Source organism: Bombina bombina, unplaced genomic scaffold (assembly GCF_027579735.1).
Source record: "Bombina bombina isolate aBomBom1 unplaced genomic scaffold, aBomBom1.pri scaffold_471, whole genome shotgun sequence".
Classification (NCBI taxonomy): domain Eukaryota; kingdom Metazoa; phylum Chordata; class Amphibia; order Anura; family Bombinatoridae; genus Bombina; species Bombina bombina.
Genome location: NW_026512232.1, coordinates 273763 through 288038, shown reverse-complemented (window position 1 = coordinate 288038; position 14276 = coordinate 273763). Strand labels below are relative to the sequence as shown.

The 14276-nt window shown below is 30.2% G+C and overlaps 1 protein-coding gene and 1 long non-coding RNA gene across 2 annotated transcripts in view; both read left to right on the top strand.

Annotated features, from left to right (window-relative positions):
* Positions 1-1898: 1898 nt before the first annotated feature.
* LOC128644182 (brain-specific homeobox/POU domain protein 3) lies at positions 1899-3868 on the top strand. The gene is made up of 2 exons (XM_053696882.1): positions 1899-2071; positions 2750-3868. The coding sequence occupies exons 1-2, from the start codon at positions 1952-1954 to the stop codon at positions 3644-3646; spliced, it is 1017 nt and encodes a 338-aa protein (XP_053552857.1). The 5' UTR covers positions 1899-1951; the 3' UTR covers positions 3647-3868.
* Positions 3869-12243: 8375 nt separating this feature from the next.
* The window catches only part of LOC128644183 (uncharacterized), a 48908-nt gene continuing 46875 nt past the window's right edge, over positions 12244-14276 (top strand). The window contains exon 1 of the long non-coding RNA XR_008399946.1: positions 12244-12332. This is a non-coding gene — a long non-coding RNA (uncharacterized LOC128644183). The remainder of the gene's footprint in view (positions 12333-14276) is intronic.

Below are 14276 nucleotides of genomic sequence, written 5' to 3'. Positions count from 1 at the left end.
ATGTTTCCTGGGAGTTGAGGCCGATGAGTTAAAAGTAATGTTGGTAAGAAATGTAGTTGATACATGGAAGAGATTTCCAGCAGATGTGGTAGGTACATTAGTAGCACATTTATACGTGTTACTTAAAGGGGCAGTAAAGTCAAAATTAAACTTTCATGATTCAGATAGAGCATGCAATTTTAAACAACTTTCTATTTTACTTCTATTAGCACATTTGCTTTGTTTTCTTTGTATCTTTTATTGAAGAGTAAACTTAGGTAGGCTCATAAGAGCTCAGAAGTGTGCACGTGTCTTTGTTACTCTATGGTAGCAGTGTTTTGCAACACATTATATAACAAAGCTACAAATAATGTTGCAAAACGCTGCTACCATAGAGTACTAAAGACACGTGCACACTCCTGAGCTTATATGAGCCTACCTAGTTTTACTAGGTTCCTATGTAGCCACCAATCAGCAAGCGCGACCCAGGATTCTGAACCAATAATGGATCAGCTCTTGAGCTTACATTTCTGGTTTTTCAATTAAAGATACCAAGACAACAAAGAAAAAATTATAATAGGAGTAAATTAGAAAGTTGCTTAAAATGGTATCCTCTATCTGAATCATGAAAGAAAAAAATATTTGGGTTTTATATCCCTTTAATTTAAAATTATATGACCCTAACTAGCTTCAATAACATTCACTGAATAGAAATCACTAATTTTATTAAATATGAAAATCTACACTGCTATACATTATGGGGCATATTTATCAAGCTCCGTATGGAGTCTAAAGACCGCTGCTCCATAACTTGTCCACACCCCATTCTAGCAGCCGATTGGCCGCGAATCTGCAGGGAGCGGCATTGCACAAGCAGTTCACAAGAACTGCTAGTGCAATGATAAATGCTGACAGCGTATGCTGTCGGCATTTATCGATGTGCAGCGGACATGACCCGCTATATATCGGATCATGTCCACTCGCACAATCATACATATGCCCCTATGTATTTAAATCACTGTTAAGTTATATATTTAAATCACATAGTTTACATATGTGAGAGCAATAATCTGATTCTGTTTTTTTTTTTAAATATTTAATGTATTTGATGATTATGATGGCCATTATGATTACTGTATAATACAATGTAATATAATAATTCCTTAAAAAAAAAAATCATATAATGACTAGTTGCAATGCTATCTAGTGTTTGCACTGGCCACCTTAAAGACATACTCCAATACAGATTGCATTTAAATGTTTGCAATAGCAAAACGACCAATCAATTGAAAATTTGTAAATTATTAGCATCAATAATTGATTAAGGCACATAGTGTAGGTTCAGGCAACTTCAGTGCCTTCTGCTGTTAGAAAATACTAATTAAAATGTTTTCAATTGCAATGACATTAATAAATATGGTAAATATGGTTAGAGATAACCCTAGAACTTGTTTAAACAGTATGTGAAACAGAACTAACCGTCGTGTATTTGATTTCTGTGCATTTGAGTGCAGGCTTTATGGTCTGCAGTATTTCAGTAATTGTGGTATCTAGTAATTTCAGTAGGGGAGGCCTTCTCTGGTATTGTTATCCAGCTGCAGACTGGAAGATCCTTTTACTGTGGGCTGCACGCTGAGCAGTGTAACAGTTCAAGCACACAATGGTATCAGATTCCTGATACATCCTCAGTCCTTAGCCACCTGATTGCCTGCTGTTCATTAGGACTCAAGGGAAGGCCACAGGAGTGGCTGCTGATGCTCTCAGTGATCTCACTGCCTGCAGCTCATCTTTCAGGGAGGAGTTTTTGCTCCCTAGCTCATCCAATCCTAGAAGTAAGGAGGAGGGTTTTTCTGCCACTGATAGTGTGATAAGAACTCAGACAATAACAACTCTCTAAAAAGAGCAAAGCTTAACCAAATTCCAACCTGCTCATGCACAAGCAACAAGGGTGTCCACTGTGCTACGTTTCAAAATGATGTCCATGAACAGCAAGCAGGCTTTCAGCATGCATCCTATGCTGCACGAGCCTAAATATTCTCCCCTGCACACTAGCTCAGAAGCCATCCGGAGAGCCTGCCTTCAAGCCCCACAGGTAAGCGTACAACATTTACTTTCATTGTCCCATTTTCAAAAATTAAAATTGGTGCAATAGTTAAATGGTTAGATTAATCAATTTGCTTTAAATCTTACCATGATTTGCCTGATACAATATATGGGTTTGCATTGTAAAATGATATTTGATTTCAATTGTTAAGAAATTATTAAACACATTTTTTACTTACCATCTCATCATTAGAGGAAATCTAGAACTTTTGCTTGTACTGTGCAATAAACTGTAAAAAAAAAGTGTTTCTACGTTATATATATATATACTGTATATATATTTTTTTTTTTCCTAATGTCACTTTGCTGTAGCATTACATTTTTAAAAGTATCCATATTTTTTATAGACATGCATTTAATTGTGTACTAACGTAGTATATAAATCTTAGTGCACCTATTCGACACATTTTTTCAAAATGGTTAAAATCTTTTTAAAATGTAGGTGCACGTATTATTGTTTGATTTTTCAACCCAGTGTATTTTTGTGAGTGTGTGTATGTATGTGTGTATATATATATATATATATATATATATATATATATATATTTATTTATTTATACTCAAAAAATATATCTATCATCTATCTATCTATCAACTATCTATCTATACACATTTTTTATCAATTAAGATTTTGTTAACACTTAATTTATTTGTCTTTTATTTTCAGCTTCAGGGCAATATTTTTGCTGGTTTTGATGAGACTTTGCTAAGGGGAGCAGAAGCTTTGGCTGCAGTGGATATTGTAACACAGAAAACGCATCCCTTCAAGCCAGATGCTACCTACCATACCATGAGCAGTGTGTCCTGCACCCCAACATCATCAACTGTTCACTTACATCACCCATCTGTTCTTACGACCCACCACTCGCACCATCATCCTCACCATCAGCCTTCGCAGGGCTTGGAAGGAGACCTCTTAGACCACTTGAATCCTGCTCTTACCTTAGGACATGATGTTGGATCAAATTCTTCCCATCCGCATGCCCACATGTCAGCCATTAATCACATGGCCCACCATACACAAACTATGAATATGGCTCATAACCACACTTTAGCAGCTCATGCAGCAATGTCATGCGCCGAAAGTGAAACAGACCCAAGAGAACTTGAATCATTTGCAGAAAGATTCAAACAAAGGAGAATCAAACTTGGGGTTACACAGGCCGATGTGGGATCTGCTTTGGCCAACTTAAAGATACCTGGTGTGGGTTGCCTAAGCCAAAGCACCATTTGTAGGTTTGAATCACTCACTTTATCCCATAATAACATGGTTGCCCTAAAACCCATTTTGGAAGCTTGGCTAGAAGAGGCTGAGAGAGCACAACGTGAGAAAATGGCTAAACCAGAAATATTTAGTGGTGGAGACAAGAAACGCAAACGTACTTCTATTGCAGCCCCAGAAAAGAGATCTCTAGAAGCTTATTTTGCTGTTCAGCCAAGACCTTCCTCAGAGAAGATTGCAGCTATTGCAGAGAAGCTAGACTTAAAAAAGAATGTAGTCAGAGTATGGTTTTGTAATCAAAGGCAGAAACAGAAAAGAATGAAGTTTTCTGCAACATACTGAAAAAGCACTCATATAAACTGACATTTACTGGTTCCAATGTAAGGGAGTTTAAATACACCAAAAACTGGTGTGTAGCATTTCACCTACAGTTTTGTCTTCATAAATTGGCAAATAGGTGAACTGATAAGAGACTGCGTGATTGGAATAATATACCCACCTGTAAAGTTGTACTGGTGAGTGGAAAGTTTTGGATGGTGTCTACGAGTCGACTTCTCAGACCAAAATTCCCTTGACTATATATATATATATATATATATATATATATATATATATATATATAAATATATATATATATATATATATACATATATATATATACATATATATATATATAATTTAAACAGGAATAAAAACACAATAACAAAACTTGAAATTCCCATCTGCTTATCTCAGTTTGAGCTGAACTTTTATATTTATTATTGTAAATATTTATCTGTAATGATATTGCACCAGTGGATAAGGTTTTAATTTATTACTTATATAATTTGCTGTATAGCACTCATACCTGAATATTATTTAATTTAATAAAATCGACATCTAGTTAAAAATAATTTTAAAGAATTGCCATCCCATTGCATGGTTTACTCCACTTTCTTCTTAAAATTCCATTACATTTGTAATACCTGTTCAGTTTCTACCTCATCAGCAACGAAGCACATGTCTGGAATCATAAATTCTCTAGGAAAAAAAAATATTGTTAAATATTCATGTCCCTGCAATTTCACTGCAAAGATGCTTTGACAATCAAATTTATTTTACATTTATCCTATGTTTCCCTTGAAATGGCTGTGACAATGTACATGAGAATATATACTGTCTGTAGCATTTCAGCACAATCTCACTAATTGTGTGTGTGCATTTAATTTAATAAAATTTGATGAAACGAATGAGAGTTTTATTTTTTAAAGTTTAAAAATTTAACTTATACATGATTCAACAATGGATATTTAAAGGTAATTATTTTGGAAGTATTTGCACTTTCTTGGCAAGACACATATTGCTTGGCATAAAATAGAGATTTTCCTCTGTTTCTTTTTTATGAGTATTTACTTTTCTATGTGTGTATTGAATGAAATTTTGTCTCTCTGTATGCTACAGAATTTCAAATAAACCATGCACGATTTTACCTCATTTTCTTTTCTCTGTACTTGTGTTTTAATGCAAAATGTTATATTTTTGTTTAACTTATAAGAAATTAAAAGGCATTCAACTATTTTTTTCACAGACATATTTCTAATATTATAATTTTTTAATGTTATGAAATTTTAAATGGAATAAGCAGATATCCCAAAAAATGTTGTATCTAGTTGTTTTAAAACAAATTGTAATTTATAAAGGATGCTATTTTGTTAATATCAGAGTGAAATATTGATGATTGTTTTATGTTTAATCGTATAAAATTGTTAGATTATAGGGTTAAGTTAAAATGTCATAAAATAACGATATAAATTATTGCATAATTTATAATAAAATGATAAAGTGAATGAATGTTAAATAAATTGTTAGCATGCATTCTTTACTATTTTTGGTAATGCTTAAAAAATAAAATAGTAAAAAAAATGTAGATATCATAAATTTTCAATTATAAATATTTGGAATATTATGAATAAACTATTTTAAAGGTAATACAGAAGATATTTTAAATATCGTTATGTTGATGTTAATAACTAAAAAATGTTAACTGTATCATAAGAGTCAAACCAATTATTCAAATGAATTTCATGCATTGCTCAGCTGGAATTTTCAGAATATACAATTGAAAACATTGTGGTCAAAAACTTAAATTATTCACTTTAATTAAAGTGTGTTGAAGGCATATGCTTTACAATTATGCACATCACTTGCCAAATAGATCTTAAATTGGTTTGATTAATTTTCTTTTAATTCTATTTGATGGATTTAAATAAGTGAAATGTAAGTTTTTAAAATGGTAACTTACAAGTCTGAGAAGTTTGCATATTAAAACAAATATCACTAAGCTAACCAACACTGAAATTTAACCTGACCATGTATAATACTGTATACAGTGTCACACATGCCATAAGAAATTAGAAAGTCTTAAAGAGTAACTAAATATTCTATAATAAAATGCCTAAACTTTTTTTAATAATAAGCATAAGAATGTTGCTCTATCTGGGGTACAATTTGCTTTGCTTTTTATTTTGCAAACAAATATAATACATTCTAAAAATTGCAAGGAGTAAAATAATAATAATTAGAATAATCTACAAAATTATATATGACATATAGAACTTAAGGTCTCTACATGAGTGAAATTAACTATTTGTAATATATTAACAAGATAGTTATGTTGTGTAAAATATTCTTAAAATAACAAATTAATTTTGAATTAACTTAAATATATGGTTAGATTAATAGATAATACTTACAAATTAATGAGATAACATATTCAATAAACACCTAAAAATTTGTCATATTTGTCTTTATTTAAATTTAACATGAAATAAAAAACTCAACAATATTGAAAAAAATTGTCATAGATGAAGACTTTAACTATTAAGACTTTGATATAAAATAGAAACAAATGACAGGATTTTTTGAACAGCTCTGCTCTTTGCCCACTATGAAAAATTATTTCTGTCCACTGAAAGGAATTACTAACTGAAGAGAATCATTAGTACACTAAGACAATTATCGTGATCAACACTACTGTATACAAAATACAATTTTATCTAAAGGACTAATAATTTACTATAGATGAAAACATCTATTTAATGACAGTTTGTGACAGAAACAGTTAACATGTATATGCAATGTACTAACAAATAGTCTTAATGAAAGGCAAAAATAAATGTGTCTCCTGGTTATTACATTATTTCAACTATATTACATTTATACCTTGCTTAATTTATCCACTATATAAGCAAACTTTTTCCGATGTTATTTATAAAATCTATAAATGTTTGTGTTAATTGAGAAATGAAAAAGGAAAGACCAATGTTATATTCTTTATCTCTGGAAACCTAAAACAGGTGTATTTAGATGTTTAATTTACATGTGCCCTTTTAATAAATATATATTAAGAGTTGCCAAGATCAGAATTTCAACCAAATACTCAAAGTTTGAACTGAAATTGTAGCTTATATGGGTATACAGCAGATTACTCCAGGATTGAAAGGTCATACAGCACATAATATTCCAATTAATATTACTGGCTTCTAATTATTCAATAATTATTTTTGTGGCTGTTTTTTTATAATTTTTCACAGAGTTATGTACTCAATATATATAACAATTGGCAAAAAATATATATTATTTTTTATAATGGGAGGGAAAATGATAACTGTTTTCATTGAATTTTCATTTGCCTTCCTCCAGATAATAACTATATAAAAATAAATAATGGGCTTTTTCAACTTCATTTACTATGCATTATTTAGTGCTTAAGCCTCAGTATTATGCTTTAAAAGCTGAGCAGCTGCACCATTATTACATTCAAATTAAAGGTAAAGGCACATAATATTTGTAAGTAAAGTGTAGCACATTAGTATTACAGGTTGAAAAGATTTCAATGAAAATATATTTTTTCAAAGCCTATTTATTTATTCTAATTATAACTGAACTGCTTGATTACCAAAGCATTTTCAAAACATAACTCACTAATATTTTTTATGTCAATGCCAATGTTTCTTTTAATCAAAGCAAAATGTTATTTTCCAGAGTGTATTGGGTAAGTAAAGTAACATACAAAAATCAAACAAATATTTAATTAACAAACAGATGGGACATCAATAAGTGTTGTAAAGTAAGTGCATAACAACAACGATTTTTCGCCAAGGATCAAAAGGTATCAGAAAAAAGTTTTCCCTCTAGTATTATGCTAGCCAAAATGAAAAAAAGAAAACAACCAGAACACTTTGCTATTTAAACCTAAAGAGAATATATTGCACATGAGTGCATAAGATCAAAAAAATGAATAGTATTTTATTAAATCCATTTTATTCAACAAAGTTTGTTTCTGGCAAAGGTTTTGCTGTACTATAGATAGCTACAAATCAACGGGGAAACAAATACAAGATAAAATAATTCATATTAAAAGATATTGTGATATGTCTGCTTTAATTAATGTTAAAATACAACATGACTTAACAAAGCAAATATTTTTTTTAAAAAATGCATGCAATTTAATTAAAATATCTCTCCCTTTATAAAATAGTAAAATAAGAATCAACACCTGAACACACAAATCCTTTTAAAATATATAGAAAACTGAAAGATACGTGTTGTGTAGTTAAACTGTCTTTTTGTTAGTTTAAATCAAATATTTCACTAATCAACATCAGAAAAATGAACATTTGTAAACAGATCAATTCCTTAAGGACTTGTAACAATGATTTGTAAAACTCATTGCATATGCCATAATATTCCCTAAAATACTGCAAACAGAATATTCTTTGTAAGATAAAAAGAATTACTTCACTCACACTAAATTGAAAGCAATGTGACACATTTTCATCAATTATTAAACTAACAAGTCCAACAAACATTGGTAATATTTATTGAATTATATGTTAACATTGTCAGTTTAAATAGTAAATAAATAAATACATAAAAAATAAATGAATTCTGTATTTGGTCATTTTTTTACAAAACAGAAAATAAACTATTTTGAGAAAAATATATATTTGATCATGTAAAAACACTTAAATAAGTGGGTAAATAGAATTTAATAAAAAATATAATCCTATTTTTATATAGATTTTAGACAATGAACACATTATAAAAGTATATTGGTTATGTTGTATAATACAAAAGTAAAAAAATAAATAATCAAATTTGTTCATATTACAACACCCACATTACAGCTTCAATTAGAAGTGCAATAAAATCATCTATTGACAAAATATTTAATATTAAACTAGTTATAATATTTTAATTTTCAGATATGTACATTTGTATTCTCACATCAATTTTTAAAATTAAGTAAAAGATAATATTTTACAATAATAGACAATATTCATTAATTAAATATCTGACAACAATTTTTTAGATTAATGTTTTTATAGCTATAGAATAACAACAATCTGTTGTCAAAGTTGACAGAATTTTCTGGAAATTACGTATCTTAAGTTTAGATGTGTTGAAAAAATGAACAAATAAACTGTTAGAATATTTTTTTGCATATTCATCATTTACTAACAGCTCAAAAGAAAAATCCTGATTCAACAGAACAAATATATGCTGATATTTTAAAATATTGACCAAGGATAATTGTGTTATTTGGTGGTTTAAAGCTGACATTGTGCAATGAATTATAAGGGAATCCCAGAACAAGGGGCAAGAATACTAATGATTAAACATATTCTTTGCCAGTCTTTCTAATCGAGAAATGAGTGAATAAAAGCTTATCGATTGAAGGTTCAGCTTCCAGCTTTAAAACTCTATTAATTGTTTCTCTTAGATGGAAGCTGCAACATTAGTTTGCCACTGAAACAATTAGTTGAGTTTTGTCAAGTGAAAGAGACACTCAGAAATCAATGGCATGCCGTGAGAATGTTTTAAGTTTGCAGTAAAGTTTGTAGAAATATCCCCAGCTCCCATTAATGTATCTATCTTTCAATCTGCCCAAACCATCACACGGGATGTTTCAGGCTCCCTCAAATTCACAATTTGGCATTTGGCCTGGGACCACATTAATCCCTCTCTACGGGCATTAGACAGGGAGTGTATTTTATTCTATATACTTTCCCAATGAATGACCTGTTTTTAATAATGTTAGCATATTTTAAGTCTTACTGATGACTGCCTTTGTAAAATATGTAGGATTTCTGTTGTAGGAGTTTTTATTGAGATAGTTATTTTTTTATGCTCATTCAGTGCTACAGTATTTTGCAGTGCTATACAAATAATTGATAATAATAATAATCCAGACATATACTTACATTTCTTAGCCATCATATCAGGACCAAGGACAGAAGCATTTGCACAAGGTGGTGCTCTCTAGTTTATACACTATCCTAAGAAGTTAATTCTAGCCAGGGGTGGATTTTAAAAGTTAGTGGATTGTAAATCTACATTATTATTATTATTATTATTATTATCGGGTTATTTGTATAGCACCAACAGATTCTGCAGCACTAGTTTCATTTATACACATATATATATATATATATATATATATATATATATATATCTGTGTGTGTGTGTGTGTGTATACTGTATATACACACACAGACATACCTCGTTTTATTGTGCTTTACAGATATTGCTCTTTTTTCACAAATTGAAGGTTTGTCGCAACCCTGTGTTGAGCAAGTCTATCGGAGCCAATGCCATTTTTCCAACATATATACTCATATAAACACATAAATACACATATATAAACGCCTATATATATATATATATATATATATATATCACACCACTATCAAAAAGATTATGACTTACTGAAGGCTTAGATGATGGTTAGCATTTTTTAGCAATACTTTTTTTTAATTATGGTATGTACATATTTTATTACACATAATGCAATTGCACACTTAATAAACTACAGTATAGTGTAAATATAACTTTTATAAGCAGAGGGAAACAAGAAAATTAGTGTGACTCACTTTATTGCGGTGATCTGGAACCAAACCAACAATATTTCTGAGGTACCCCTGTATGTATATATATATTTTGTTTGTTTGTTTAATAATACATTTTACAAATGGAGTGATAGGATCAGCGCTTAAAATAGCAAGAGGGATCAAGCAACTAAAAAAGAGGATATACAAGTATATATTCTATAATAAAATGATAATTTATTAAACAAAAATAATACTGTTACAGCAGATAATATCTGACTATTGCAGATAGTATCTGGCTGTGGTATATGGTGACCGGTCACTTACACAGTTAAAAAACAATTTGTATTATAAACTTAAAAAAATAGCACTCATAAACGTTTATTTTAAAAACAGCTACTTTCAGAGTTATTACCCAATATGTCATTAGTCTCTTAGTGCAAAAGTCCTATTTTGGAGCAAATGCTGTTAAGTCTATTCTATTCCACCTTATAAGGCACCTTAACTATTTTCCTCCAATACAGCTCCGGGACGTTATGTTGTGTAATGTGCCCAGACTCCTACTTTTAGTGTGACTTACTTTATTGTGGTGATCTGGAACCAAACCAACAATATTTCTGAGGTACCCCTGTATGTATATATATATATATATATATATATATATATATATATATTGTTTGTTTAATAATACATGTATTGCATACACAACATGGAACTAACTATTCTTTATCCTGTGAAGAAGGATAGTGAAGTTTCTTAGGTGTACTTAAATAGCTACTAAATTCAAAATAAGAAACAAAAATCACAAGAGAATACATTTTAAAAATTGATAAGGAAAAAATTCATTTTGAAAAAAATAAATAAACTGACTCTAAGGAAGCTAATACTTCCACCCAAAAAACATTTTTGGATTCAACATTACTGTGTGAATGATTTCTGTTATTAAACTAGCAATAAGTTTTGTGTTGACGTTTATTGCTGATAAAACAGAATGTGTTCTGTTTGCAAATCTCAGTGCATTCATTTCAGTGTAGTCTACCACTTTGGAACAAAGAACTTTGATGATCACTTTATCATCATTGAAATTCATAGTCAACTTTGTAGTCTGTTTCTTTATAAAACAGAGTTAATTTAGTTAAGATAGCTAATCAGGGAGCAATACCTTGATAACCCCTGACATGCAGCAGTATATGGTTATTGCAGAACATAGTGAAATAAGTCTTGTGCACTTTATATGCATTTGTGGCATAAATCATTAATGGTTAGGCTCAATGGGTTCCAGGAGAATTTAATTTGGAGAGGGGCGTTCTTCATTACATCTTAATTTAAAACTCATATCCATTTGTTATATTTGAATAAACTAAACCATATTTCCTTCACTTATATATGCACACATACATATAAACATACCCATTTGTGTGTCAGTATACTTATACATAAACACTTAATGAATATATAATGTTATCTATGATATACTATATATATATATATATATATATATATATATATACACACCACACGCAAACGCATACACACACATATTAATGAATTCTTCCTCTTTGTTCTCTTATCTAATTCCTGTGTTTTTTTCCATGAAGCGGAAAGCACATTTTCATAAATAGTCCTTGGCCAAGTGCTTGGTATGAAAATTTAATGAAGTCTGGTTGCTGAGTGCAGCCTGGGGGGCCTTTGAGAATCATTTCAGTGCAACATTAGCAGGGCAATTTCTTTCCTCCCTCTCTCTTTCTCTCTCTCTCCTTTTCTTTCCATCACAACTAAGCCAGGCAATCATGTATTACCAGCCCCCTTCTTTTCCACAGAACAGGTCCCCCAAAAGAGTGGGGGAAAGAATGAACCAAGTTTCTCTTTACTTAGTCTGTAAAAAGAAGTCTAGAATGAACCTTACAAATACTTGAAAAAAAATAACAGGTGCAACATCTCACACCCCTAGTATTAAAAGTTTTAAATGCAGGCAATGCAATATTTATCACCTGAGATAATAAAAACGCAAGTCAGTATTTTCCCATCACAAATTCAAACAGCTTGAGCAAATGCTAGGGGGAAGAATCCGTTTGATTTGTACTTTTCTGAAGATCTTTTAAGAAGTACAGTTTATTTTTCCCTAATATTACAAGAACTCATGCATTTCCCTCACCCAGGTAAGACCATTTTTTTTACATTCATTGGCTCCTACAAAGAACAGATGAGTGTATTTTATCTGCCAGAGTAAAAGGATGAGGTTTAACTTTCTCAACACAATGCAATTTAACAATTCTTGGTGTTTTATGTGTAGATGAGCAGAATTAATACTGTTTACAACAATAAAAAATAATGGCATAATTAGTCAACAATAAACTGTCGGAACACTAGAGGAAAAAAAGGAACGAGTCACAATTAGTAAAACTAACTTAATTAATCATTCAATTTCTTTTTGATTGTTGTAAGCTTGATCACTTATCAACCTTTGATCCTTTTTGATTCTTAGACAAACAAGCCCTGTGGAGATCTGTCTTTGCGTAGCGGGTAATGAATATGTAGTGCTATTAAATAATCCACAAGAGAAATGCAGGCAAAACCAGCAAAACAAAATGCCATTAAAGAAACAAAAAAATGTATTTATTTTTTGTGCAATCTATAATTTTTTCAATAAAGTATTAGGATATAAATTACACAGATTATTAGATACATGTACAATTTTTTTATGTGATTTGAACATTTGAGAAAATGTTTTTTAAAAAAGTATAACCTTTGTTAAATGCTCGTTCTAAAACTAATTGTTGAAGAATAAGATATAAACAAGATTTCAAATAGTGTTCCGTTAATACCATTTGCAAATAGAAATAAAGAAACTTAAAAATCTTCCAACTTTAAAGTCAAGCGGGAAAAGGAAGATTTGAATATATACTATATTTATTTATTTATTTATAAAATATTTTACCAGGAAGGATACATTGAGATTTCTCTCGTTTTCAAGTATGTCCTGGGTATATAATATAAACTGTAATACTAATTTATTATATTAAGTAAATCGAACTCTTATATGAGCAAAATGGATAATACAAATACAAGGAAACATGATTGTTATAGAAGAGTAAAATAATTATCTTTTTTTTTTTAAATTGTTAGAATGTTCTACAATAATAAAGGACAATTGTGAGTTTTATACAAACAATGGCATTTTACTACATTGTAATAAGAATTACATATTAGAGCAACAGGTATAAGAAAAAATATGTGGAAATATAACTGACAAAATATGTAGCTATGTAATATTTTTATTCTTTGTTTTTTTGTTACTGCATAGATTTTATTTCTAAGTGTTTTATGGCAGTGGTTGAAAAATGTATCTGAACCAAGTTAGAAGCAAGAAGTTAAGTTTAATAAGCGAATGCTCCTGAGTTCTGTCGAGTCCTGTTTTATGGTATGTGGCAATATCATTTTAATGATAAAAACAAAGAAAAAACATTGTACACAATATTTCTAGACTGAATTAGTTTATTGGACTCAGTTTTTTTCCCCTTCAGACGGCCTCCTCCTAAACCAGAGTCTTATTTGTAAAACAATGGATACTTGGATTGTGTTCTATAAAAATACACATAAATAAAATATGTTCTTATGAAATATTAAAAAATGTTACTAAAACAATGTAATTGGCACAAAAAAAAGTTTTTTCCCCCTCTCAATAGTTTAACTAGCCAAGTTCATGGAAACTAGTAAGCTGAAATTCCTTATTGCTAAACAATCGGAGCTGCTTGTGCACAAACAAATGTATTACAGTTTGCTGCCTAAAACGTCAAAAGTTACAGTTTCACCGCAGTTATATTAGTGGCAGGTTGGATCTTTGCTCTCTGTACAGATAAGAAATGCACCTTGTGGGAATAAAAACAGAACTGCTTGAGAACATAGCAAAAAACGTGTGCTATCATTTAAAGGGACACTAAGCTCCAAAGTATTTTCATCATGTATTTTATTTTAATAGTTTAAAAATTAAAAATGTTTCTTGACTGACTAATTATTCTAAAAGTAGAAAAAAACAATCTACAGAAAAGCTGCAACACTATTATTATTCTACTCAGTACAAAACGTTCAGGTTGTGCTCTGAC